This window comes from Heterocephalus glaber, unplaced genomic scaffold (assembly GCF_053883595.1).
Source record: "Heterocephalus glaber isolate CG9 unplaced genomic scaffold, H.glaber_assembly_v1.0 deba00000347, whole genome shotgun sequence".
Classification (NCBI taxonomy): domain Eukaryota; kingdom Metazoa; phylum Chordata; class Mammalia; order Rodentia; family Bathyergidae; genus Heterocephalus; species Heterocephalus glaber.
The window spans coordinates 52,712,709-52,737,859 of NW_028258143.1; the positions used below are offsets into that span (position 1 = coordinate 52,712,709).

The following is a 25,151-nucleotide window of genomic DNA, read 5'->3' on the forward strand; positions in this document are numbered from 1 at the left end:
TTAAGGAATCATTTGGCTAAGCAATGATAGCCCCCTTCAGCACCTCTTTTACTAGGAGTAAAACACTGTCAAATTAACCCTTGTAAGTGTCTCCTCTAATCAGTGATGATTTTCCTTTTTCTTGAATCTGCATTAGCCCCCTGCCAACCCTCAGATCTCTGTTTCCTATCTAGTTACATCACCTTCAAAACTAGTTTCACAGAATGTGTTTTTAATGAAATCTCAACCCTCACCCTATGAAAAAAATGTACAGCAAATAACACTAATTCATAGTGTGCACATTCCCAGAGGAGAGTCCTCTTTCTGACCCTGGCTTCTCCATTAATTGCTGACGTTCTTCTGGATGATGCCTTTTCTGGGGTAGGAGGCTTAAAATCTACTTTTTATTGCCAGTAATATACTTTTCACTTAAAAGATTTAAATCTTTTCTATATTTAATTCACATGATTTTAAAACCTCTTTGTATTTATAATTCTTGATTAGTCATTTTATCTCCATAAGATGAATAAAATTTTAATTAATATATGTGATTTATCTAGAGTATCCTATAGACGGTAGTGTTTGGTTTTTTCCATTTTAAAAATTGGGTTTAATAAATATAACTTTTTTTGCTATGCCACTCCAGTACAGTTTTCTAGTATTAATACCTTTCAGAGTGTGCAAGTCCTCTCAGATCACCAATGAAGGTCAATAACCCATCTTCATATGTTTATAGTGCCTTGCATAAAAGGCAGCAGTAATATATTTTGAGTGAATTATTAGATAAATAATACAAATGGGTATTATCTGAATCTATTAAGAAATATTTTAAACCTCTACCTTAATTTTGACTCATCCAAATGACAGAAGTTCAGACTTGCTGGAGCTTCTCAAAGAGAGTATTATGCAGAAAAGTATATTTGGTTATCAGGAAAAGGGCTTTTACTATAAATATGGTATCTGACCACTTCAGTCACCCTTCTCCAATACCAGTCATGTGGACTTGCTAGCCACCTGCCTCTTTTGTTGCCTTGTCAATCTCATGTTCTTTGTAAATTTTCATAAAGATTCAACAGCAGTTTACTTAAACTTTCAACTGTGTTGCTAAAGACAGTCTTTTCAGCATCACATACTTGTTGATTATATATGTATATCTTTGTTAATGTAAGGAAAATAAAATTGAATATGGTGTGCATTTTATTAGATTATTATAAATGTGAAATTTTATGCAATTTTGCATTTGATTTTTGTACAGGCAGAGATACTCAGTGTATTGAGTCATAGAAACATCATCCAGTTTTATGGAGTAATTCTCGAACCTCCCAACTATGGTATCGTCACAGGTAGGAATTCATTATTTGACTTCTTTCTTTCTGTCTCAAATTACCTAGCTTTAGATTCCTTAATATGCTAAAATGCTTAATATTAGGTTCAGTCATGAATTGTGTGCCACTGTCAGGTGTCACTTTTGTTGCTATAAAGCATTAATAAATCTGATTATATCAATATAATTAAGAATGGTGTTTCTACTTCTACCCATGTTTAATTGTGCTAATTATATCTGTGTAAATGCTATTTAAATTCACTTGCAGCTGCAATACCAATACTTAAAGGTGCCGTTTAACTAAAATTTCATTTAATTAGTCGAAATGAGAGATGTTTTTTGTAACTCTGTGACCTTTTGTAAATTAAGATTTCTGGAGCTATTCATGTAATAATTCTTTGCAAGACATTTTAATCCTATTAGAGCATTCTTCAAGGTCTCTGATGTTAGAGCAGTATTTTTTAAGTTTGGTCATCTGAGCTGATTATGGCCTTGAGCTAAATTATCACATAATTTGAAGCAGCAGTTTTAACTGGTAGAAATACCATGTCCAAAAAGGAGCACATAGAAAATTTTGCTACATGAAAACACAGAAAGACACATTTTTAATACTTTATGCTCATATAGTGCAATGAGCAGTTTAAGTTTGTAACAACTGTAATAATCAGTTTTGTTTTATTTTGTTTGGTACTGGGGATTGAACTCAGGACCTTGTGCTTGCAAGGCAAGCACAGTGCCGCTGAGCTAAATCCCCGGCCCTGTAACGTTCAATTTTAAACTAAACTTTGATCAGGTCTTAGTTATTTTTTCTCTTGTTCCTGAGACAAAATACCTGACACCCAAAATTAAAAGAGGAAAAGTTTATTTAGTTCACAGTTTGTAGAGCTTTCAGTTCATAGTTGGCTGACTACAAGACAGGGTGGTATGGCAGATGGGCATTACAAAGGAGAAATAGTTCATTGTGAGTAGAAGGCAGCAAAGTAGCAGAGAAGCAGCAAGCAACAAGCAGCAAGCAGTGACCCTCTTTCTGCCTCTTATATCATATCCAGGGTAGGGCAGGCTTAATCCTAGCACTGTACCATGAATCAGTCCCAGCATCACACCCTTGATCCCAGCATCACACACCCTAGATCCAACCACCTCAGAAAAGCCTCACCTATGACCACATGAGACTTTGAGGGGACATCTAGATACAAGCCATAACAAAGTTCTTCATTTTGGCAATTCTGTTATCATGGCAAAAGCAAGTAAGAAAACCTTAAAAATTAGCCCTGTTTTCTTCCACTGTAACAGTAAGAACTTGGAGTGTCTTCATAGAAAATAAAACATGTTTAATACAAAGAATTGTTTTAGGAACCTTCTTATAAATTCTCTCATCTGGGGGCCAGGGATTTAGTTCAGTGGCGCTGCACCTACCTGGCAAGTGCAAGGTCCTGCGTTCAATTCCAGGTACTGAAAAAAAAATTCTCTCATATCATACTTAATCCTACATGATAAGTAAAATAATTTGTTTTTACAAGAAACTAAGACCTTAACTTAAGTAACTTTCTTAGCTAGGGTAAGTGGTATACATTTCTCTGGAAGCACTTCTTGCACACTACCAGGCTCTAGAAGGTTATGAGTTTGTTTTCTTCAGTTCACAGGGACATGGTGCTGTTACTTTCATCCTCTAGTGGCAAGTAGTTTAACTTGCTTTTGCTCTTAACTAGTATTTTTATCTACATTCTTAGCTAGAGGGATTTTTATCCCTAATTTACTGCTTTTTGATCTGTGCCAGGAATGAGGCATGTCACAGTTTTCTCCTGTATTTCCTATATTAACATGAATATCTCAGAATGGTTTATATTGTTAGGGGTAAAACATGCCTGACCTTTCATGTCAGATTTCTGATTTAAAGTTAAACCTTTCTCTGGCTCAGTTACCATATTGCTCTTTGTCCCCAAGTTGTGTTTACTTTTTACTGGTTATGTTTATAGATCTGAATCCTGTTTTCTGTCTTCATTTGTAGCCAGTATTATTCTTATCTAGCAGATGTTATTCCTGTCTGCTCCTTTTCTTATACCCTTGATGTCTCATGCTTTGGAGAAGATTGTTTTAGCTTACCTAAATCAATGGGCTATTTATGGAATTTTCTAGTTTCCTGAGGTACGAATAAAGAGTAGAAAAGGGGACTTGAATTATACTATGAATTATTTTTCCAAGAGAGTACTGTCCAAAGAAAAATGTGAGACACATTTATTCTTTGCTAGCATACTCAATCTGAGTCATCTCATTCAAAAGTGAGAGAAAGAATCCAAGTTGTTTGATAACTAAGTTTGATTTTACTTGGTATTTGTAGCAAGTAAATTGTATCTATTCCTAGAGATTTAGTTTTAACTAAACATGTGTTCACATCTTCCAACCAACCCTTCTGGAGTGTTAGGCTCAAGCCATGCTGTGCATGGGTAGCCAGCTGTGCATATGCCAACTAAGCAAGTTTGAGGGTGAAGGATGAGATGGATTATGGATGATGGCACTTACCCTGCCTTTTGGAATGAACACAGATAAGTCCTACTGTGAGGGTATGAAGGGGGAAATACAGGTAGACAGGCAGAAGACCTTGATCACCCAGCCTAGCTACATGCCCCTCTATGAACCTCATCCACGTATCAGATGATAGAGACTCTGAGAAGGAAGTTTGAATGGCTGAAGTTCATTCAGTGGGTTTTTTTGTTAATAGAAAAGGTTATTGCAGCAGGCAGCTGTTGTCACTCATACTGAGGGCTTGAAAGAATGATTTATCAGAGTGATGGAATGGAATGAGTGCTGGAATGGGAATCAGAAGGTGTGAGATCTTCTCTTAACTCTGCCAGAACTTCACAGATGGGTCATTGAAGATCTCTGACGAGAGAGATGTCTGGGAGAGTATATATGTGTATTTGTACATGTCTGTATGTGTGTTTGCTGAAACTTTTCATCACAGACTTGTTTATAATGGGGCATGGGGAAATGTCTAAGAGGCAGCTACCAGTTATTTCTCTTAGAAGGGAAATGAACATCTTTCTTCCAAATCTACAAAGAAATTGGGTAAGTAGAACTTTAGACTCCAAAGATTCACTAATGCATCTTCCTGTCTTTGATTTTTGGAAACCTCTTAATTCTGTGCCATTCCCCCCCCCCCCCCCCCCCCGCAACACACACTTGCGGCCTTGAGGAGAAAGGAAACACCTTGGAGAGAAGGGAAAGGTTGTTTGATTCTAGATTATGTAGTTTTTTGGAACAAGTCAGATTGGAGAGTAACTCACACTCACACTATCAAGTTATCTAAGAGTGAAGAAAGGGTGTCAGACTGAGTTCCAGGGGAAAGTAATTTAGGGTCCCAGAGGCTTAAGAAATTGCATCTTTTTGCTCAGGGCTGAAGGGCACCTCTTGTTTATTACCTATTCCATGTTACTCTAACCAGCACACTCAGGCTACTAGTTCTGCATGATTTATCAGCAGGTCTAAGTTCTCATTAAACTTAACCATGGAAAACATTAATTTTTAAGCACCCAATCTCATTTCTTTTAATTGATCTTGATTTATTTTAAGTATAGACACATCCAGTGTGCATGTTTTGATGTTATGCCAGTCTTTGCTTATTAGCTAATTAAGTTATCTTTTGTTTTTGTTTTTGTTTTTTTTGAGACAGGGTCTCACTGTGTGCTCCAGGTTGGCCTTGAACTTACTTTGTATTCTAGGCTGGCCTGGAACTCATGCAATCTTCCCATCTCTGCCTCCTAAGTGCTAGGATTACAGGCATGTGCCACCACACTGATTATTATTTAATTTATTTTTACATGGTTTTCAGAGAACATCATCTTCACTGTAGTCCATTTGAAATACAGTAGTTTTCAGATCTCAGCATTATGCTATCTGTAGATATTTATCCTAAACTGCAAGTATCCAATGGCATAACATTAGAATTGTTGAATATTTCAGTCCCATGAGTTTGTAACCATAACTTACTGCTTTTTAAAGTTGTCTTTAGAAAATTTATTTTTAGGAACACTCTGAAGTTGGAAACAAGACCCTGTGGTTCCAGGAATACTCTGTGTATGTTAAATTTTGTTGCGTCTTTTCTCCTCCCTCCTGCCCTGAATTGGGTAACAGCAGGAGTCTGTAGTGCTCTTTCCTGGAGGTTGTCATTCTCCTTCTTCTACCTCCACTGCAGCTCATTTTGTTCAGAGGTGGGCTATGAGGCTTGGCAGCTTTGCTGCCCATTGAGGGTGCTCACTAGATCTGGAGCAATGGGCAGTGCCCACATTCAGCAGCACTGTTGGTAAACGTGATATTCTTGGTGACTGGAGAGCAGGATGGCTAACAGCCCTACCAGCCTGAAATAATGGTTGTGATTGAGGTAAATATATCCCTGGCCAGGGCCACGTATAGGTAAGACAGAGTGAGGAGAGGGCCCTGTGTTCACACACTCCTTGTTGTCCTTGAGACTGCACTTTTTGAAGGCGACAAAAAAGAGCAATGGAAAGTAAAAGCTGGGACAGATTTGAAAAAGCCTAAACTTTCAGTGTGCTCTTGCTACTTACATGTGGATCCATGAGCTTGGGATATTTGAGCATAACATCTTCCTAACCACTGGCTAAGCATTAACCTGTACAAATACAGGATGACCTTTATAAGGCCAGACTTAGAAGTGACATTTTGAAAAAAACCTAAACAAAAACTGAGCAAAGACATCACTGGGGACACACAGTGTGAGGCAGATTGAATGAATTTAGCAAGTTAGTAAACAAAATCAAGACCAACATTTGGAGGCAAAGTAAGAATTCAGAGTTGCCACAATACATTATCCAATCTGTCCAGTTACAGAAAATAAAGTGTGATGAAATAGGAATGTGTAACCTATGTTCAGGAAGAAAAGACAATAGTGGAATAATCCCTCAAGTACGCCCAGTTGTTAACAGACATGAATTTCCAAACAGTATGTTGAAAGAACTAAAACAAACTATGTTCAAAGAATTAAAGGAAAATATGAAAACAATGACTCAACCAGTAGAGAATCTTAAGTAGATAGAAATGATTATTATTTTTCTAAAGGACCCAGTGGAAATCCTGGAGGTAAAAAAGAATAATTGAAATGGAAAATTTTCCAGAGTGATTTAATGGCAGTTAAAGACAAAGAATGTTGAAAGCACAAGAGAAAAATAAGTCCTCATGTACAAGGGATCAGCAACATGATCAGGGGCTGACTTCTCACCTATAGTAATGGAGGCCAGAAGGCAACAGAGTCACATTTAAAGTGCTAAAAGCAAAACGTGTGCAGCAAATGTATCTTTAAAAAGTGAAATAAAAATAAAGATATTGTTAGATATGCCTGCTAAATAAGACCTGCTTTACAAGAAATATTGGGCTGAGGGTGTACTTCAGGTTGAAGGGAAATGACACAAGATAATTAAAATCCATAGAAATAATTAATAAAGGAGATTGGAAATTTGTGAGTTAATATGAAAGTCCTTAAATATATTCTCATTTCCCTTCATATCTTTAAAAACACAAAATTTTACAAAGCAATAAATTTTACGTTGACTTTAAAACAGATACAAAAACAATATATTACAATAATGGTATAAAGGATGAGGGAAGAGAAGTTATATTGGGAAAAGGGCATATAAAAGTTTTATATTTTAGATTAGTATTAGCCTGAGATGATTGTGCTGTAAGATGCATTTTAAATTCCCTGAGTCATTACTGAAAAAGTCACTCAAATACAGTAAAAAAAAAAAAACAAAAAAAACAAAAAAAAAAACCACCAAGGGATTAAAATGATACATTAAAAAGATTAACAGAAAAGAAAATATTAAGGAAGAGCAGCAGACTGAAGAAGAGAGACATGAAAACAAGATAGCAAATGCAAACCCCACTATATCAATAATTACATTAAGTGTGAATGGTCTTAACATCCCAGTCAAAAGACAAAGATTGTTAGACTGAATAAAAAAGCAAGATCCAGGGCCAGGGATTTAGCTCAGTGGTTCCACCGCCTGCCTCGCAAGTGCAAGGTTCTGAGTTCAATCCCCGGTATCAAAAAAAAAAAGCAAGATCCAACTTGACTGTCTACAGCAGACATGTCTTAGATTCAAAGGTACAAATAGATTGAAAGTAAAAGAGTAAAGAAGGATGTACCATAATATATTAGAAATCAACAACAGAAAGAAATCTGGAAAATCACCAGACAGTAATGTTAGAGAATTGGGCAACTATATACATTTCAGACAAAACGGACTTAAGAAATATTACTAGAGAGAAGTATAGCCATTTTATTATGATAAAAGAGATCAGTATGTCAGGAATTTATAGTAATTGTAAAGTGTATATACCTAACAGCAGGTCCTCAAAGTATGTGAAGCAGAAACTGAATTAAAAAGAGAAATAGTCAACAATAATAACTGGTTTCAGTCCTCCTCTCACTACAGTAAGTGATAGAAAAACTAGGCAGAATCAACACGGATATAGAAGACTTGGAGAACATTTTCAGCCAATTCTACCTAAATCACAAATATAGGGCACATCGCCTAACAGAGAATACATGTTTTTTTAAGTACATATGAGTCCTTTTTGAAGATACATCACAAGTTAGGCCATGAAATAAGTTTCAACACATCTAAAAGATTTTATCATACAATGTATGTTTTTCAACTGTGGTGGAATTGTATTAGAAACCAACAACAGAAAGAAATCTGGAAAATCCCCAAATATTTGGAAATTAACATACTTCTGGGTCAAGACAGGAATCACAATGGGCTTTTAAATATTTTAAACTGAAAGAAAAATGAGTCATTATCAAAATTAAAGAAAGTAGATGAAGCAGCACCAAGAGGGACATTTATTGCTTTCAGCACCTATATCCAAAAAAAGATAAATCTGATGTTTATAACCTAACCTTCTTCGACCCTTAAGAAACTACAGAAAGAAGAACAAAATAGAAACAAAGTAATACAACGGAAGGAAGTAATGAAATTAGAACACAGTAAAGCAAAAATAACAGAGAAAAATCAATGAAAATTTTGGTCTTTATAAAGATGAACAATTTGACAACTGTTTACCTAGATGGACCAAGAAAAGACAGAAGATACACATAACCAAAGCCAGGAGTGAAAGAGAGGACAGTGCTATGACTCCTACAGAAGTTTTAAACATTTTCAGAGTTCAGTGCAGTGCTACATACCTGTAATTCCAGCGTTCTGGAAGGCTGGAGCAAGAGGATTGCAAGTTCAAACCCAGCCTGGGAACTTTGTGACTCAGTGAGACCCTGTCTCAAAATTTAAAAATTTGAAAATGGCTGGGGAGATAGCTCACTGTGAGTACCGTGAGTTTAACCCCCAGTACTGCTCCCCCCAATCAGAGACTGTTACGACCAGCCTTGTATTAGCAAATAGAAACTTTAGATGCAGTGAACAAATTCCTAAAATAATGTAAGTTATCAAAACTGACTTTAAAAAATAAAAGCTGAATAGACCTATAAGAAAAAGATTTTTGAATTTGTAATTTTAAATATATCCATAAAGAAAAGCCCACCATGACCTAATGGAATATTATCTGGAATTGCAAGGCTCATTCAACATCTGAAATCAGTTAATGTAAGGCACCATAACAGATAATAGAATAAAAGACAAAAATTTTATATGACTATTTTAAGATGCTGAGAAAGAATTTGGCAGACTACAACACCCATTGACAATGAAAATTCTCAACAGACCAGGAATAGAAGAGCTTTTTCTCAGCTTGCTAAATAGCATTTACAAAGATCTACATCTAAAATCATACTTCAGCCAAGCGTGGCGGCACACACCTGTAATCCCAGCACTTGGGAGGCTGAGGCAGGAAGATTGCTGCAAGTTTGAGATCTACACCCTGTCTCAAATAAATAAATCAATTAAATCATACTTAATGGTGACAAGTTTCATGTTTTCCCCAAGACTGAAAATATGACAAGGAGGTTCCAATCACAATGTCTTCAATATTGCCCTAAAGATTTTAGTCCAGTCCGGCAGAAAAAAGAAATAAAAGGCATCCAGATTGTAAAGAAAGAAGTAAAACTTTTTAAATAACATTCTGTACTCCTATATGTAAAAAATCCTGAGAAATTCACAAAAAAATTACTAAGACTAACAAACGTGTTTAGCAAGGTCACAAGGATCCAAGGTCACAATACAAAAATCATTTCTATTTCTATATGCTGGAAATTAACCTAAAAAATAGTAAGAAACAATTCCATTCATAGTTTCAAAAAGAATGAAATCATTGAGTATAAAGTTAACTAAGTGTAAGACTTGTCCATTGAAAAGTAGAAAATACTATTGTGAGAAATTAAAGATCTCAATAAATAGAAGAAGCATTACATGCTCATGGTTTGGAAGATTCAGTATTGTCAAGATGGACTTCTCCCCAAAGATCGATAAATTCAACACAATTCCTCTCTGAATATCTGTAGACTTTTTAAATGGAAATTGACAGACTGATCTTAAAATTTACACAAAAATGCAAAAGACCTTGAAATAACCAAACCAGTATTTGAGAAGCACTAAGTTTGAAGACTTAGACTGTTTTATTTCAAAACTTATTATAAATGTGCAGTAATTAATATAGGGTGATATCTGTGTAATATCTAAAGGCATAATAAATAATGGAACAAAAGTAAGAAGGTAGGGGGAAAAACCTCACATTGTTCATGAGTTGGTTCTCAGATAAGGTACCAAGATAATTTACCAAATTATACAATACTGAGACAATTAGAGAACCACATACAAAAACATAACTTAGACCCTAATTTCATACCACATACAAAACTAAGTCAAAATGGATCATAGACATAATAAATTCTAAACCTTTTAGAAGAAAAATGAAATAGAATCTTCATGGCTTTGGGTTAGTCAGTCTTAAATATGATACACAGTGAAGACCCACAAAAGAAAAATCAATAAATTGGGATTCATAAAAACTAGAAATTTCTGTTTTTTGAAAAATGATACTCTTAAGAGAATAAAAAGACCAGTGACAGATTGGGAGAAAAAACTTTGCAAATCATATACCCAATAAAAGACTTACATGTAGAAAAAAGAACTCCTAGAATTCAATAAAACAACCTAGTTTACATGGGAAGAAGATTTGAATAGACATTTTGCTTAATAACATATATAAAGGGGTAATAGTAAAAGATGTTCGACTTTATTAGTTACTAGGGAAATGCAGATTAAAAACGAGATACCACTAGAATTAAACACTAGAATGGCTACAATAAAATCCTCTTTGGAAAACAGTTTGATAGTCTTATACATGTTAAATACAAACTTACCATATGACTTGGCAATTCTAAAGTGACATTGGGGAACTATTTGGATTGTGATGATGGTCAGTCAACTCTGAATTTACTAAAATTCATCAAACTATCACCAGTGACTTTATAGTGTATAATTTATACTTCGATATGGCCATTTTATTTTGTGCAGTAAAAGCTATCACTTTCTTGATGTTTTTGTGCTCAAATTTTGAAAGCTCTTCTAAATCCTGATGCAACAAGGATTGATTTGTTGAGAATGTCTCATAAGTTCTCTGATTTATGTGTTTAGTATTATCTATGTCATTGGCAGGGGGTATCACAACCCCCATCTTGAAACTATACTACAAAGCTACTGTGATAAAAACAGCTTGGTACTGGTAAAGAAACAGAGCTGAGGACCAATGGAATAGATTAGAAGATGCAGAAACAACTCCAGACACAACCACCTCATCTTTGACAAAGGAGCCAAACACCCTCACTGGAGGAAAGATAGCCTCTTTAATAAATGGTGCTGGGAAAACTGGGTTTCAACTTTCCAAAGATTAAAACTAGACCTATATCTCTCACCATGCACTAAACTAAAATCTAAATGGATTAAAGATCTAAATATTAAAACAGAAACGCTGAACTGGCTGGAAGAGAGTTTAGGAAGAACTCTTGAAGACATTGGTGTAGGAAAAGATTTTATGAACAAAACCTCAGTTGCCCATGAACTAGCACAAACAATCAACAAATGGCATCTCTTCTTATTAAAAAGCTTCTGCACAACAAGAGAAACCACCAACAGTGTGAAGAGACAACCCACAATGTGGGAAAAAATTTTCACCTGCTGTTCCTCAGACAAAGGTCTGCTATTTAGAATCTGTAAAGAACTTACAAAATCAAATCTCCCAAATTTAAAGACCTAATCCAAAAATGGGCATCTGAAATGAACAGATATTTCTCAGACAAAGAAGTAGAAATAGCAAATAAACATGAAAAAATGTTCAACATCACTGGTCATTCGAGAGATGCAAATGAAAACAATGCTGAGATTCCACCTCACTCCAGAAAGAAGGGCTGCTATCATGAAATTGACCAATAACATATGCTGGCAGGGCTGTGGGGAAAGAGGAACCCTGCTCCACTGCTGGTAGGAGTGTAGACTGTTGCAAGCACTGTGGAAATCAGTATGGAGATACCTCAAAGAACTAGGACTGGAAGTCCCATTTGACCCAGCTATTCCACTGCTGGGGATCTTCCCCAAAGAATTAAAAGAATCATACCATAGTGATTTATGTGCACCCATGTTCATAGCAGCACAGTTTGTAATAGCTAAAACTTGGAAGCAACCCAATTGCCCATCAGCTGGAGGCTGGATAAAGAAAATGTGGTTTTTTGATAGAATGGAGTATTACTCAGCCATAAAAAATGAGAAATTAGAAACATAGCTAAATGGATGCACTGCCAGAGTCCAGCTCCAGCGGGTTCAGGTCCTGCAAGGAGGTGTGGAGTCGGCGACGAGAGAATGAGACAGACACTGAGTGGAGGGTCGGCAGCTCAGCTTGCCTGTCTGAGTTATACCGAAATCACTTTACTTATATATGTTTTGATTACACAAGGCTTTGGTAAGCACATGGGTCCATACACAGTGTGTTTTCATACAGAGTTAAAGAGCAAGCTGATATTATCTAAGAAACTATTTTAGACCACCCAGCTCTAAATACTCTTCCGGGTTCTATGTGAACTCTTGCTAATTTATCAGATTTGCATTTGAGGAACAGGAAGCATTTTTAAAAGATCAGGCTACTTCATTAGGCCAAGTTTCATGGGATCTCACTGTTGTGTGCCCTGCGGGTGTTGGCCAAGGATGACCAGGTGCCAGACAGTGGGGCGCCTGCGTCATGAATTTGTTGATGTCCCAATCTCCCTCTGTACAGTCAGGGCATATGGATGTCACGTCCCCACTGCTCATGGAGGTATGAGTGAGGGGCTTTTCTGTAAATGGATTTACAATTTCTTCCTGTAATCCCGGCCTAGTAACCATTTCTGAAGTAATGACTTCTATCCTTTCAGTGATTTCCCGGGGAGTACATCACCGAGGTAATTACTACCGCAGAAAGCAAAAGATGGAGTCGTGGTTTCAGCCATAGTTTCGGTTTCACTGGATCTGTGTCAAGCAGCAAGATTGTGACCATGGCCAGCGCCAGTGCACATTGAGGCAGTACTCTTAAGTGAAATAAATAGGACACACGTGTAAATACTGAATAGTTTGTCTAGTGTGAGAAACTGAAAGTGTAAATAAGGACTAAAAGGTATAATATGTAATGTGAAATAGGAAGAAAAGGGGCAAAGGGGAAGGGGAAGTGGGAGGGGTAGGGGAGAAGAAAGAAGGGAATGGAATTAATATGAGAAAATGAAAAACTGGAAACCAAGTCTCTGTAAATAGGGAGGGGTGGAGGGGTTGAAGGGAGGGCAGGGGAATGGGGAAAAAATAAGAACCAAGAGAGATTATGTAAAGGTGCAGATTTCCAGTGATGTATATGGTTATATACCTAAAATGTACCAATAAAATTAATTTTTAAAAAAAGATTTTACATCAGATTTGGGGAGTTCTTGTCAGTCACTTCTTCAAAGATTCTTTCAGTGTCTTTCTGTCTTTTGCTTTCTTGGGCTCCATTATGTATGTATTGGTATACCTGACGGTGCTCTACAGGTATCTAAGGTTGTTAACTTTTCTTTATTCTTTTTTATCTTTACTTCTCAGTTTGGAAAAAAAATATTACCCATGTCATAAGAATAACAGCTTTTAAATAAATATTTGTATACATACCTTTGTTTCAAATATACTTTTCCAATACCTCTTTGTGTTTCTGAGTTCCAGATAAATGGCTTCTGGTTCTGGATTAAAGATAATTATTCATTCTATGTCAGTGATCTTGTCTTTGACAAATTTTTCTTCTAAAATATTATTAACCTTTAGAAACCATAGCATTTAACAATTTTATATAATTTGATGTTTTTTGTTGATATGTCAAAACATATTTTCTTGATGAAAATGTGAAGTCTAATTGCTGAAATGTACTTTGGTTTTAATTATGTGCCTATCTTTCCTTTGGAAATAGAATATGCTTCTCTGGGATCACTCTATGACTATATCAACAGTAACAGGAGTGAAGAGATGGATATGGATCACATTATGACTTGGGCCAAGGATGTAGCCAAAGGTAATATTGCTTGGTGTTTCTTACAGAATTGGTGGGAGCATTTTCCTACTCTGATGTAGGGACTTATGTCAGAAAAATGTTATTCTGTGTCTTTAGATACTCTTGTTTTTGCAGACCAAAAGTAGTAAGAATTCTTCAATTCACAGTACAGATATTTTAGGTAATTGCCCTTCTAGTTCTGAATTTGTTTTCTCTTCAGTTCTTTCCCTAAAATCAGGTTCTACAAAATCAGCAAATTCTGGGGCAGACATTTTTGCCACATTTTGTGACATTGTAATTGAGAAGCTGACTTTCAATGCTTGTTCTGAAAGTTTCTCTGCAGTATCTAAAAAAATGATTTATTATAGGATTAGTTCTGCTCATTTTGTATACATGATAATATGCTAAAAATAGTAAGCACTTGCCAAAAAATTTATTTGTTCCTCTATGTGTGGGCCACTCAGGTTTGATTTTATATTTAATGTAAACTTGGACATGACACTTAGAAATGAAATATTTTAATACATAAAGTCTTTAAACAAGATGCCCAGTTCTTTTTCCCCCATAAATTTCTGTGTAGATTAATGGTTTCTAAAGCAATTTAAATTCCATTTATTTTTATCTTTTTTTCCATTTTCCTAACTGAACATTTTTTAGTTTTATTTATAACTGTCAAAGTTGCTTTGGAAACAAGTTGATCTAAGTAATGAATACTGATAGTTACATTTGTATTCTAGCAACCTGTAGGAAGTAAGTATCTCCACGTTTCACAGGGGCAATTAACTCCTTTGCGTTTCACTATTCCATTTTCAGTAGCATCTCTTTTCAAAGCAAATACACTGCTGCTTACTACTCATTAAAGAGAACAACTCACACTTTGCTTTCACTGCAGAGCCACACAGTGACTCCAGAAGTAAGTCTTTCCTTTGGGGATTTACCTTGACTGTTTCAAGTTTCATCAACACCTGCCAAATTCTTAAAATAGAGAAAGTAAGAAAAAATTTTTTTCTAAAGTTTCTTGCTAGATGCTGCTACCAAATGACAGTTCATTACCTTATAAGAATAATAAGCTCTGTTTAGGATGGAGTACTTAAAGCTTTTGCTGTGCTAATGAACTTAATTGTATATTCATGCATCATGCATCTCAAATCAGCCTTGAATTTCATATTCTTCAAGCTATTTTCATGTAGCATCATAGTCAGTTCTCTGCATGTCAGTAGCACGCAGAACCACCTGTGTGTAAGTAAGCAAGATGATGTGCTGTTAGTCGGAGCTGCCTGCAGCATTATGGAAATGCACTTATGTCAATGTAAATGCACATACAGGCAGTTCTTGACATATGGCACTTTACCTTACAGACTTTTACATTTAGGGTGCTCAGCCAGATATAACCATGTTATTACTTAATGGCACTAGGGTAGACACATCAAGCAAACACACTGATATCAGACACTTGCCTTCCTGTTCTATACTTCAGGGTCCCTGTAACACACCCCACCCCTGCTACACCAGTTCTGTCGGAGGGCCAAGTCAGCTCTTTCATTCTCCAGAGGTTTCCAGAGGTGCTAGCTTTCTGCATTAGAAGGGTAGGGAGGAGAAGGAACAGAGGTAAAGGATAGGGAAGGAGAGAATGGGAGTGGACCCTCTGAACAGGGTGCAAACTACAAAGTAATAAAATCTCTTCTGCTTGGTTGATGAATTGATCTGAAGGCAAGTGCCAATGTGTTTGGCCTCTGCTGAGAAGAGGCTTATTTATTTGTAATCTTAAGTACTATGTAACATTTAAAAGTCCTTTTTGATGGCCTTAAAAAGGAAAAGAAATCAATGCTTTAGAATGACTTCAACCTTCTCCAGAAAAGCCAGGTATAGAACTTAGAGATTAAATAGGAAGACCTGACTTTTGTCGATTCTGTTTCAAATTCAGCTATGAACTTCTCAATTTGACTGAGATTGAAGCCACTGAAGCAACAATGTTGAGAAATCAAAGAATGAATAATTCATTCCAAATAAGAGTTGGCTCATGCATTTTGAAATAGGCATTGCTCAACATCATTGCCGTTGAGAGAGTACATCCTCAAAGCTAAAAAGATTATCTTCATTCTGGGTCGGAAGAAGAATGGGGAAGGGGGGAGCTGAAATTGCTGCAAGCCCGTTCAGCAGTGCATAAAAGGAACAATTAAAGCAGATCAACCTGTATCGAGACTCAAAAGTGGTCATCATTGACTCCGATTCTCCCCAAAGTCTCCTCAATGACACCTGTCAAATCGTTTTTAAAAAACCCTCAGTGTTAAACCTGTTAGAACTGTTTGCCAACCTTCGTAATGGTTTGCAATAAACATAGGTCAGAACTGTAAATGGCTCTATGAAAACAAGTTAAACAATATTACATAATTGTGATTACTACAATGGTAGGGTATACACTAAGTGTTATTTAAATGTATATTGTACATTGTTCACAAATAATTTAGGGTACTTTTTCTTATAATAATCAGCCATAACAAAGAAAAGTGCCTGTGTTTTAAGCTTTTATACTTGAGTGTTGCTTTTTGAAATCCTTACTTGTTAGCAGGTGTAGAAACTATCTCTACCTCTGATAGTAATTAAGCTGATTCTAAGCTGAAAAGTTATTCAGGAATTTGAATCTAAAACAAGAAAGAAGTAACTATGAAATTCAGTCATACAGATTATTAGATGTCACCCAGGTTGTAAAGCTATTGAATTTTTATAGTTTGACGTATATAGAATTTCGTATTAAAAGAGATTCCCTTTATCCCAATTATACTTTGCTTAAGATCATTTAAATTACTAATACTTTTGTTAACTCTTTTCAGTGATATTATTATATGGCAAGAGTTTAAATCTTATTTTCTTTGTTCTTTCATGATTCTTCATGAAAAGTAGAATAATAGATTATTAAAAATTAACCTCTATAAAATAGAAATGTTCTATATACTTTAAAAAGCCAAACCATAGTTATTAAATTGTGTTCAGTGTTCATTCACAGAGGGAGCCTGTTTGATTTGATGGGGGAAAGGACTTTTCTTCCATTATTTAGAAAAAAGAACTTGAAAAATAAAGGGAGAGGAAATGTTCATTAGAAAATGTTCTTTTTCTTTATTCTCAGGTAGTATAACACATAAATACAGAGAGTCAAACACTACTAAGACATGAAATAGTCTTTTCAAGTACAATTTTTGATTCAAAACAATAAAACTATTTAGGTTATAATGAAGTATCTTAATTTATATTAAAAATATGTTGGAGAGAACTTTTAATTCTGTTTAAATACAGATTATCTCTAAGATTTATCTTTGTGAAAAGAGTAAAATATTTTACAATTACTGTATTTTTTTCTATCTGAAGATCATAAAATCCTTGAGCAACCATAATTAGTCAGTTCTCCAAGCTCCCCTCCCCCCACCCTATCTTCAATCCCGGGTCTTGATGGAGTGAATACCAAGAAAATAAATGGAGCTGCAGCTAGGTAATCACGGGCATCCAAGTAAGAGCTGCACCCCTTGGGCAGGACTTTGGCAGATGTAGAAGGTGGCAGTAGTGGAATACCTTAGCCACAGAGCATTTCTCCCACTGGTTACTGTGCTATTTCCATGCAGACTCTAGAAAATTCAGATGCCCTTATTAGGTATTATAAGAAGCTAGCTTTACCCACAGTCGAATTCCATCCTCCAAGAGATTAAAGCTTATAAATTTTGTGTGTGTGGTTTTTTTTTTGATACTGGGGATCGAACTCGGGACCTTGTGCTTGCGAGGCAGGCGCCAGAACCACTGAGCTAAATCCCCGGCCCAAAGCTTATAAATTTTACTTAAGTAAATGTTACTACTGTAGACATATCCTGTTTCTGTTTTATAACTCTTGAAGAATAAAACACATGGACTTGGTTTCTGCTATTAAATTCTTTGCAAAAATATTAAAGGTACTAGTGCAATGTTGAAAATATTAATAGGCCTTTTTTTTCTTCTTTTACAAAAAGGAATGCACTATTTACATATGGAGGCTCCTGTCAAGGTGATTCACAGAGATCTCAAGTCAAGAAACGGTAATATAGCCAGATATTTTTATTTTACCTAACCCTAACCTTACTAATCACACATTACACATACCTATTATAGAAATAAGCATCATGCTTTACATATCCTTTGTAACTTGTGGTTTGACTGCTGATATCCTATCATTTCACTATCAATAAATATCAAATTCTCTATATTATTTGAAGAAGCTGCATACTGTTCCATTGTATAAACATAGCACAGAGTGTGGACATTTGGATTGTTTACATTTTTTCCTAGATAAGAAATGTTTGACTTAATACCTTTCAGCCAAATTTTTCAACACATCTCTAATTATTTCCCTAGAATCATTTTCTAAAAGAGGTTTTGCTGGGTCAAAGTGTGTAGTCATGTATTTTTAGTCTTCTATTTTTAGATGGTTCTCTATACTAGCAATTTTGAGTTTTGTTCCTGTTACTTCTGAATTATATGGTGTAAATTTTTTTTGTCACTCACTTCCATATGACCTGGAGTAGTGCCCATCAGCATTCTTGGAAGTTTGGAAAGTAAAGTCTTTCATTTACTTCTTTCCCTTCTTCTGTACTTCGTGCAGTTTATTTATGATCCTTATTTTATAATTTGGAGAGTGAGCATTTTAAAATAACTTGCAGGATTAGACATTACCTTCAAGTAGGAATGGTAACAGAGTGCTTCTTTCATTACATCACTTTAGAGTTATCAGAGAAAGGCTTTAGCCAAACTTGCTAAAGTAAACATGGTGGTTTACTACTTCTAAAGAATCTTTTTATCAATTATCTCCACACTTCCTAAGCAATTCTCAGTAAGGAGAGGAAGAACTATTTGTTTTTATAAAACCTTTAGGTCACTGCACCTCAAATGGGTATTTGTCAGTAGAGTGATCCTTAGAATGAGTAGTGTTGGTAAGTAAAAGAGGACCAAGGAACAGACCAGATACCTCTGCCGAGAGTCTGGGGCGTGAGGTGTGTGTCTGGCTGAGATAATGGAAGGGTAGGGAGGAAAGGAAGTTGTTGGGGTGGCCACTCCTGAGGAGTCCAGGTTGGACCCTCAGTGTGATCCTGCCAGTTGACTGTTGCTGATTTGTTGTGCCCTCTTCTAAATTATCACTTATCCTTTGGCTCTTATTAGACAGAGGCTTCTTGAAACTAAACACTTTTTTTTTTTTTTTTGAGACAGGATTTCACTATGTAGTTCAGGCTGACCTCGAACTCACAGTGATCCTCCTGCCTCAGCCCCCCAAGTGCTGGGATTCTAGGTGTGCACCACCCTGCCAGGCAACATTTGATGTATAGTCGACTAATTAAATCATTAGGAAGTAATCTAGAATCTTGTAAGAAGTATCAGTGTCATGACTGTAATTTTTTCATTCATGTGCAGAATTTTAATCTGAAAAAGTTATTAGACTTCAGTATGTCCTTAATCTTTTGTGAAAGAACAATGGTTAATTAAATTGCAGATTTATTTATGCTATAATTATGAACACTTAAATAATAATATATAATGTTAAAATTTGTGCTGTTATTTGCCAGAAACATACATAAACTCACATTGAAATAGTACAGACCTAAGTTTTTATAATTTTTTTCCTGGGAGAGGGAACAATTTTCATTTTCTATGTTATACATTTTTATAGTGTTATTTTTAAAAAGAAGCATTTGTTAATCTTATAAGGAGAAGAAACAGTAGAGATATTTTAAAAACAATTGAATATAGTGTCAGCAGTATTTTCGTAAGTTTATAACTTATTATTTGTAATGTTTACCTTGAGGCTATTGCTATATGTTTGGTCATGTGAAGATTATTTTCTCCATTTATCAAAGTTATTAATAGCTGCTGCTAAGCACTAAATTGATCATCTGCCATGTTCAAGCCACAAGTGACTTTTAAAAGAAAGACCAAAAGCATTTTTTCAGGGTTCCATCCTTGGCCTCCTCTCCCTTATGCTCTTATTCTCCTCCTCCCATGAGAGCTGCACTTAACTCTCAACACAAACAAATTTCAGCTTCAAAACTGTGTAGATATAACTACATAGATATTTTTATATCTAACTTGTTAGATATAACTACATAGATATTTTACATGATCTCAGAATGTATTCTGTTCAAATTAGTCTTTCTGTCTTCTCCCTCCTCCTTCAAAAAATCATATCATTCTTCCTTTTCTCAGCGAGTGGCAATACCAGTTACCGACACAAGAGATTAAACACAAAGGAATTGGTAGTTTGAGTCCAGAGCTCTGGTTCTACCCATTAAACTATATTGCCTCTTTATTTATTTATCGTTGAACCCTCCTCTTTCTCCCCCCATGTCCAGCTATTCATTAAGCCCAGCTAATCTACCATCCCAGGTATTCTAGGCTCAGTGCACCTCTCTCCTGTCCTTTCTCACAGCCCTCATACCACATCTGCATCGCTTGGATCACAGCCACTTGCATGCCTAGTGCTCTCCTTTCCCCCGGTTCTGTTCTTCTCTGATGTAGTCTGTCCCCTGCATGCTTGCTCACTTCATTCCTCCACTTACCATTTCCTACCAGGGCTCTTCTTGGCCCAGCCCTGACCTTCCAGAGTTGCTGTGCCTTTCCTATCACTCTGGAGCTTTTGCATCACTCTGTCATCTGCCTTCCCAGCTCTCCTCTTTCTGGTTATCTTTCAGCTTTTCATTTCTTAGCATAAGGATCTTTTCTCCCTGGAAACTTCGTGTGACTTCCCTAGACTCAGATTTCCTGTTCATTCACTTTATAATACTCTCACTTTCTCTCATCATGATATTTATCCCACTTTATTGTAGATGTTTATTTAATTGTCTCTTTGGTTAGATGGTAAACTTCAGGACCACAGGGGCAATGCCAGTCTCGCTTATCTTTCTGTTCCAGAGCATATATATATGGCTTTGGTCATGGTGCTCAGCAAATAGTTGTTAAATGAATGTATGAATAAGTGAATGAATTAATATTGTCACTAAGAAAATTACTCTTCAGTTGGGAAGAAAAACAATGTAAGCAATAATAGTGATAATGACTTCCTCAGTTTCATCTTAGCTGCTACTGGCAGGACCCAGGTAAAAATTTGGTTCTCCTAAATAATTTTGTTCCCTTTTTCAACGGACAGTAATGCATTGTATAAAACAACTATTTTAGGAGTCATTTAAATCAGCACCTCATAGAATTAAACTTTGGTTTTATTTTCATTTATTTTTTTAAGCTTTGGTTTTAATGTTAGCTCCCTTTTGCAAAATCCTCAATGGAATAAACACTTTGAATTTACCTTTTATTATATCAAATTGGAAAGTTAACCATATAAAAGCTAGGAGAAGAAAGTTATGCTTTCTTCAGTATAAGACTTCAAACAAATTAAATGATTGTCATAATTTATCTTTTTTTCTTTTTTAGTTGTTATAGCAGCTGATGGAGTATTGAAGGTAGGACTATTTCTTTTTTTAATTTATTAGTACATGTCTGGGGTAATAATGTTGTTGTGGTTTTTTTTTGGCACCAGGGATTGAACTCGGGTCCTTGCGCTTGCGCAGCAGGCAGCGAAACCACTGAGCTAAATCCCTGGCCCTGGGATACATAATGAATACATTCATTGTGGGTGGTGGGTACCCGTACATGACACACCTTAATTCTTTTACATCCCCCTCCTCTCTCTTCCAGCTCTCTCTCAACATCTTTTAGTCCCTTTCTCATCTGTTTCTTTTTAATTTAAAAAATTGTTGATTTCAGGTGTAAATTCCATGACTGACAGTTCTCTTACTAGTCAGTACGGTGAAACTTGATTCTGGTTTCTCTGTTCTCAGATCTGCGACTTTGGTGCTTCTCGGTTCCATAACCATACCACACACATGTCGTTGGTTGGAACTTTCCCGTGGATGGCTCCAGAAGTTATCCAGAGTCTCCCTGTCTCTGAAACTTGTGACACATATTCCTATGGTGTGGTGAGTGCATTTCTCGTTTCTGTCAATTGCTATAGGAAATACAAGGAGCAAACAACCTAGAGACGAATAATGCCACAATTCACTCATGTGACAGTGCTGCTATTTCCAGAAGACCACCTGAAGCAGAGGCCCAAGGAGAGCACATTCTAATTGTTGGAATATATGTTTTGATCACGTTTTTTGCATCTGAGCTATTTGTCCTGTACTAAAAAGAAACCAGCACTACTTCCAAGAAACAGATTAGATGTGACCTGAATTAGTGTGGGGTCCAGTGCACTTCTCTGGACAGTGCATTTTTGTGAGTAGAAATATGCCTGTAGGGCTGGGGAATTAGCTAGGTGGTTCTCCTGCCTGCCTCGCAAGCACAAGGTTCCGAGTTTGATCCCCAGTACCAGAAAAAAAAAAGAAACATGCCTGTAGAGTATGTCTGTAACTCTGTGGAAATATGGACCATTTAGAACAGGACTTGATTGTGATGGGTTGCTCAAGCAGTATAAAACCGCGAGTACATCTGCCAGATGAACTAATTAATGGGAAACTTGAGTGTTAACTGGTAAACTGATTAGTGACTGTCTAAAAGCATAGAAGAAAACATACACTTAGAAGATGGCCTTGCCCATGTTTGCCATAAGTCTTAGAAAGTGGTAGTGACTATCTGAAGTGTAAATATGAGCGACTACATGAAAATGGCAACTGAGAAGCATGAAAGAATAGAATCATACAGGAGTAAGGGAGGATACTTAAAGAATGGAGACCACAGGAAGGAGCTGAAACTTCTTTGGGAGTGGGGATGGGTCATCCTGGAGAAAGACGTTCTTACACTGTCAGGGAGAAAGAAGCCAGAGATGGGGCAGTTCTTGCTGGAGGAAGAAATTTATTTGTTGCCTTTCTTTGAGGATAAGTTTTTTCCCTAAAGTACAGTATATCCTTCAGAGAATTCAAAATATTTGGAACACCCTGTCTTTGTGTTTTATCTCCCTTTTGCCAAGTATACTATCTCTCTTTTCACCATTACTTGTTAAAAGGACATTTGCATTATAATAGGAAGTGGAGCAGGCTACTTGGAGCCCAAATCAGCATGCTCTCCTTCTGAACTTCTGCATGCTCTTGCTGAAGGTGCTGGCTGGTGGCACAAGAGGAAGTCAACATGGTCAAACATGCTACTTTAGTCAGTCTCTGGGTGTTCGTTCACTGCTGGGTTTATGAGTTTGGGGGCTCTTTCAGCTGGCCAGCTCTTTCTAAGTTATAACACATTCTGTGTACACCAAACAACTTTGATAGAGATACATTTTGTTTGCTACTGGAAAAAATCATTTCAAAAGTGAAATACATGTTTTTAGCTAAAGGCTAGAATTTTGAAGATTAGAAGAGAGCAGTAATATCAGGCAAAATATCTAATTTCTCTTAATAATATTTCTAAGAATGAAAACTATGTATTATTACAGATATTGATAAAATAATTCTCAACGAAAGAAGGAAAAAAATGTTCCAGAGGAAACCAGATTCTAAAACTGGTTTCCCGTGTCAGAAGGTACTGCATTCTAAGCATTAAATATTCATATTCTAGGATTCTGAAAATGGGACACTAATTGAAATTTAAGAGGTTGTGAAATTTTTTCTCTTATAAAGCTATATCCCTTCATTTTTCAGCAAAAAAGTACATATATATATATGTATTGTGCATGTATGTATGTATGTGTAGATTGAGTTAGGCACTGTACTAGACTCCAATTTAGGATAATTTAGATTTGGAGTAGCCTGCTCATTGGTACAGATATCTCATTTTATTCTGTGGAACAGGAGCCAGCAAACGTTTTCTATAAACGACCAGATAGTATGTGTTTTTGTCTTTGAGGGCCACTTACATTCTCTGTTGCCTAGTTATCTTTGTTTTTTCAAATCCTTTAAACCACTCTGCTTGGCAGCAGGCCTTCCTTTGCAGACCCCTCTGTATCAAGAGGGCTCAGGAAGGAATAAGCAGCAAGGCTGAGAACATGGCCAAGTGGTCCGAGTTCCAGCCCACTTCCTCAGTATTCAGCAGGAGACCAGTTCTCACTCCTCTTAGGTACATGTGTACATAAGAGAATATAAACATATCGAGGTGGTCATGATATTTAAATTGTTTTGCACAGTTATATGAATTGGAAAACATTCAAGTTTCATTTTGCACTCTGAACCCATACAGTGCTCTTATTTTGAAAATTCACCCTAAGTCTTGGAATTTCCCTATTAGAAATTTTTACCAAAAGATATTACTGTGAGTTATGTATAGGAGGAACCTTTGGTTGTGGTATTATTTCATTTATGAAAACAAACTCCAAGCCACTTTCTTTCAAAACCTTCCAGTTGCCAGGAACTTCAGTGTGAAATGTACTCATCTGCTTTTCCTTAGCTGAAGCACAATTTTAGTACCCGTAACCAAGAACATATGCCTTTTTTACTCAGAAACTGTTAAAGATGTTAAGAGGTAAGGATCCATCCTTGGGATCTTTCTTGTATCTTTACAGTACCTTCCACACTTTGACCTCTGTCTCGGTCTGAGTCCACCTTTCTGGAGCTACAAGTGTTATTTTAATTTGAAAACCTTTCACTCATGCAGCTATGCACCACTTTTCAGAGGAAGGGCCAGAGCATGTCTCTTTGCACATTAGGCCTTCTATCTTCTTGCTTACTCGTCCTAGCTTTGCCTGGTTTGGTTTGGTTTTACTGTGGGAGGGATTTAACAAATACCTAACAAATCATTCTGTCACATCGTTTGCTTGACTGAAGCAAACAAACTCTCACCAGCCACAGAGCATCTCCAGGGTTGCTCTTTATTTACAAACCAGATATTGCTAGATAGAACCTATGTGCCCCAACCACAGGACAGGATTGTGTCAATATCGATTCCACTTTCATGATAGTACTTTCCCTTAACTGGTGGAAACAGACATGCCTCTTCAATGACTCAGTTTTAAAACATCTTCTACTACCTATCTATGTGAAGTGAAAAAGGTTTGCTCAGAATGCTAGTGTGCCTCTGGCAGCAAGCTCTATCTGCAGAATTCCATTCAGAAAACTGCATGACTGTTAATTTAATTATAAACAAGACTTCTGATTGTGTTCAATTCCAACCCCTTCTCCTTTCGTTTGTTCCAAGTTAGCATTATTAGTGAAAGAAAATGTACAAGGCATGAGCAACTGGAAGGAAGCTCCCCTACCGCCATCCCAGGCTCCTAGGGCAGTGAAGCTCAGCCAGTCCCAGCACCCAGAAGGAAGCTCTCTGCCTCCATCCTAGGCTCCTAGGGCCGTGAAGCTCAGCCAGTCCCAGCACCCAGAAGGAAGCTCCCCAACTGCCATCCCAGCCTCCTAGGGCAGTGAAGCTCAGCCAG

The 25,151-nt window shown here is 36.5% G+C and overlaps 1 protein-coding gene across 4 annotated transcripts in view; it reads left to right on the forward strand.

The window, feature by feature from the left end:
- Window positions 1–25,151, forward strand: part of Map3k20 (mitogen-activated protein kinase kinase kinase 20) — a 172,510-nt gene that overhangs the window by 74,196 nt on the left and 73,163 nt on the right. For all 4 annotated transcript variants that reach the window (XM_021238651.2, XM_004857688.3, XM_004857686.4 and 1 more), the window contains exons 3-7: window positions 1,235–1,322; window positions 13,721–13,822; window positions 17,794–17,859; window positions 21,236–21,264; window positions 21,643–21,780. In XM_021238651.2, the coding sequence (XP_021094310.1) occupies window positions 1,235–1,322; window positions 13,721–13,822; window positions 17,794–17,859; window positions 21,236–21,264; window positions 21,643–21,780 (423 nt within the window). The remainder of the gene's footprint in view (window positions 1–1,234; window positions 1,323–13,720; window positions 13,823–17,793; window positions 17,860–21,235; window positions 21,265–21,642; window positions 21,781–25,151) is intronic.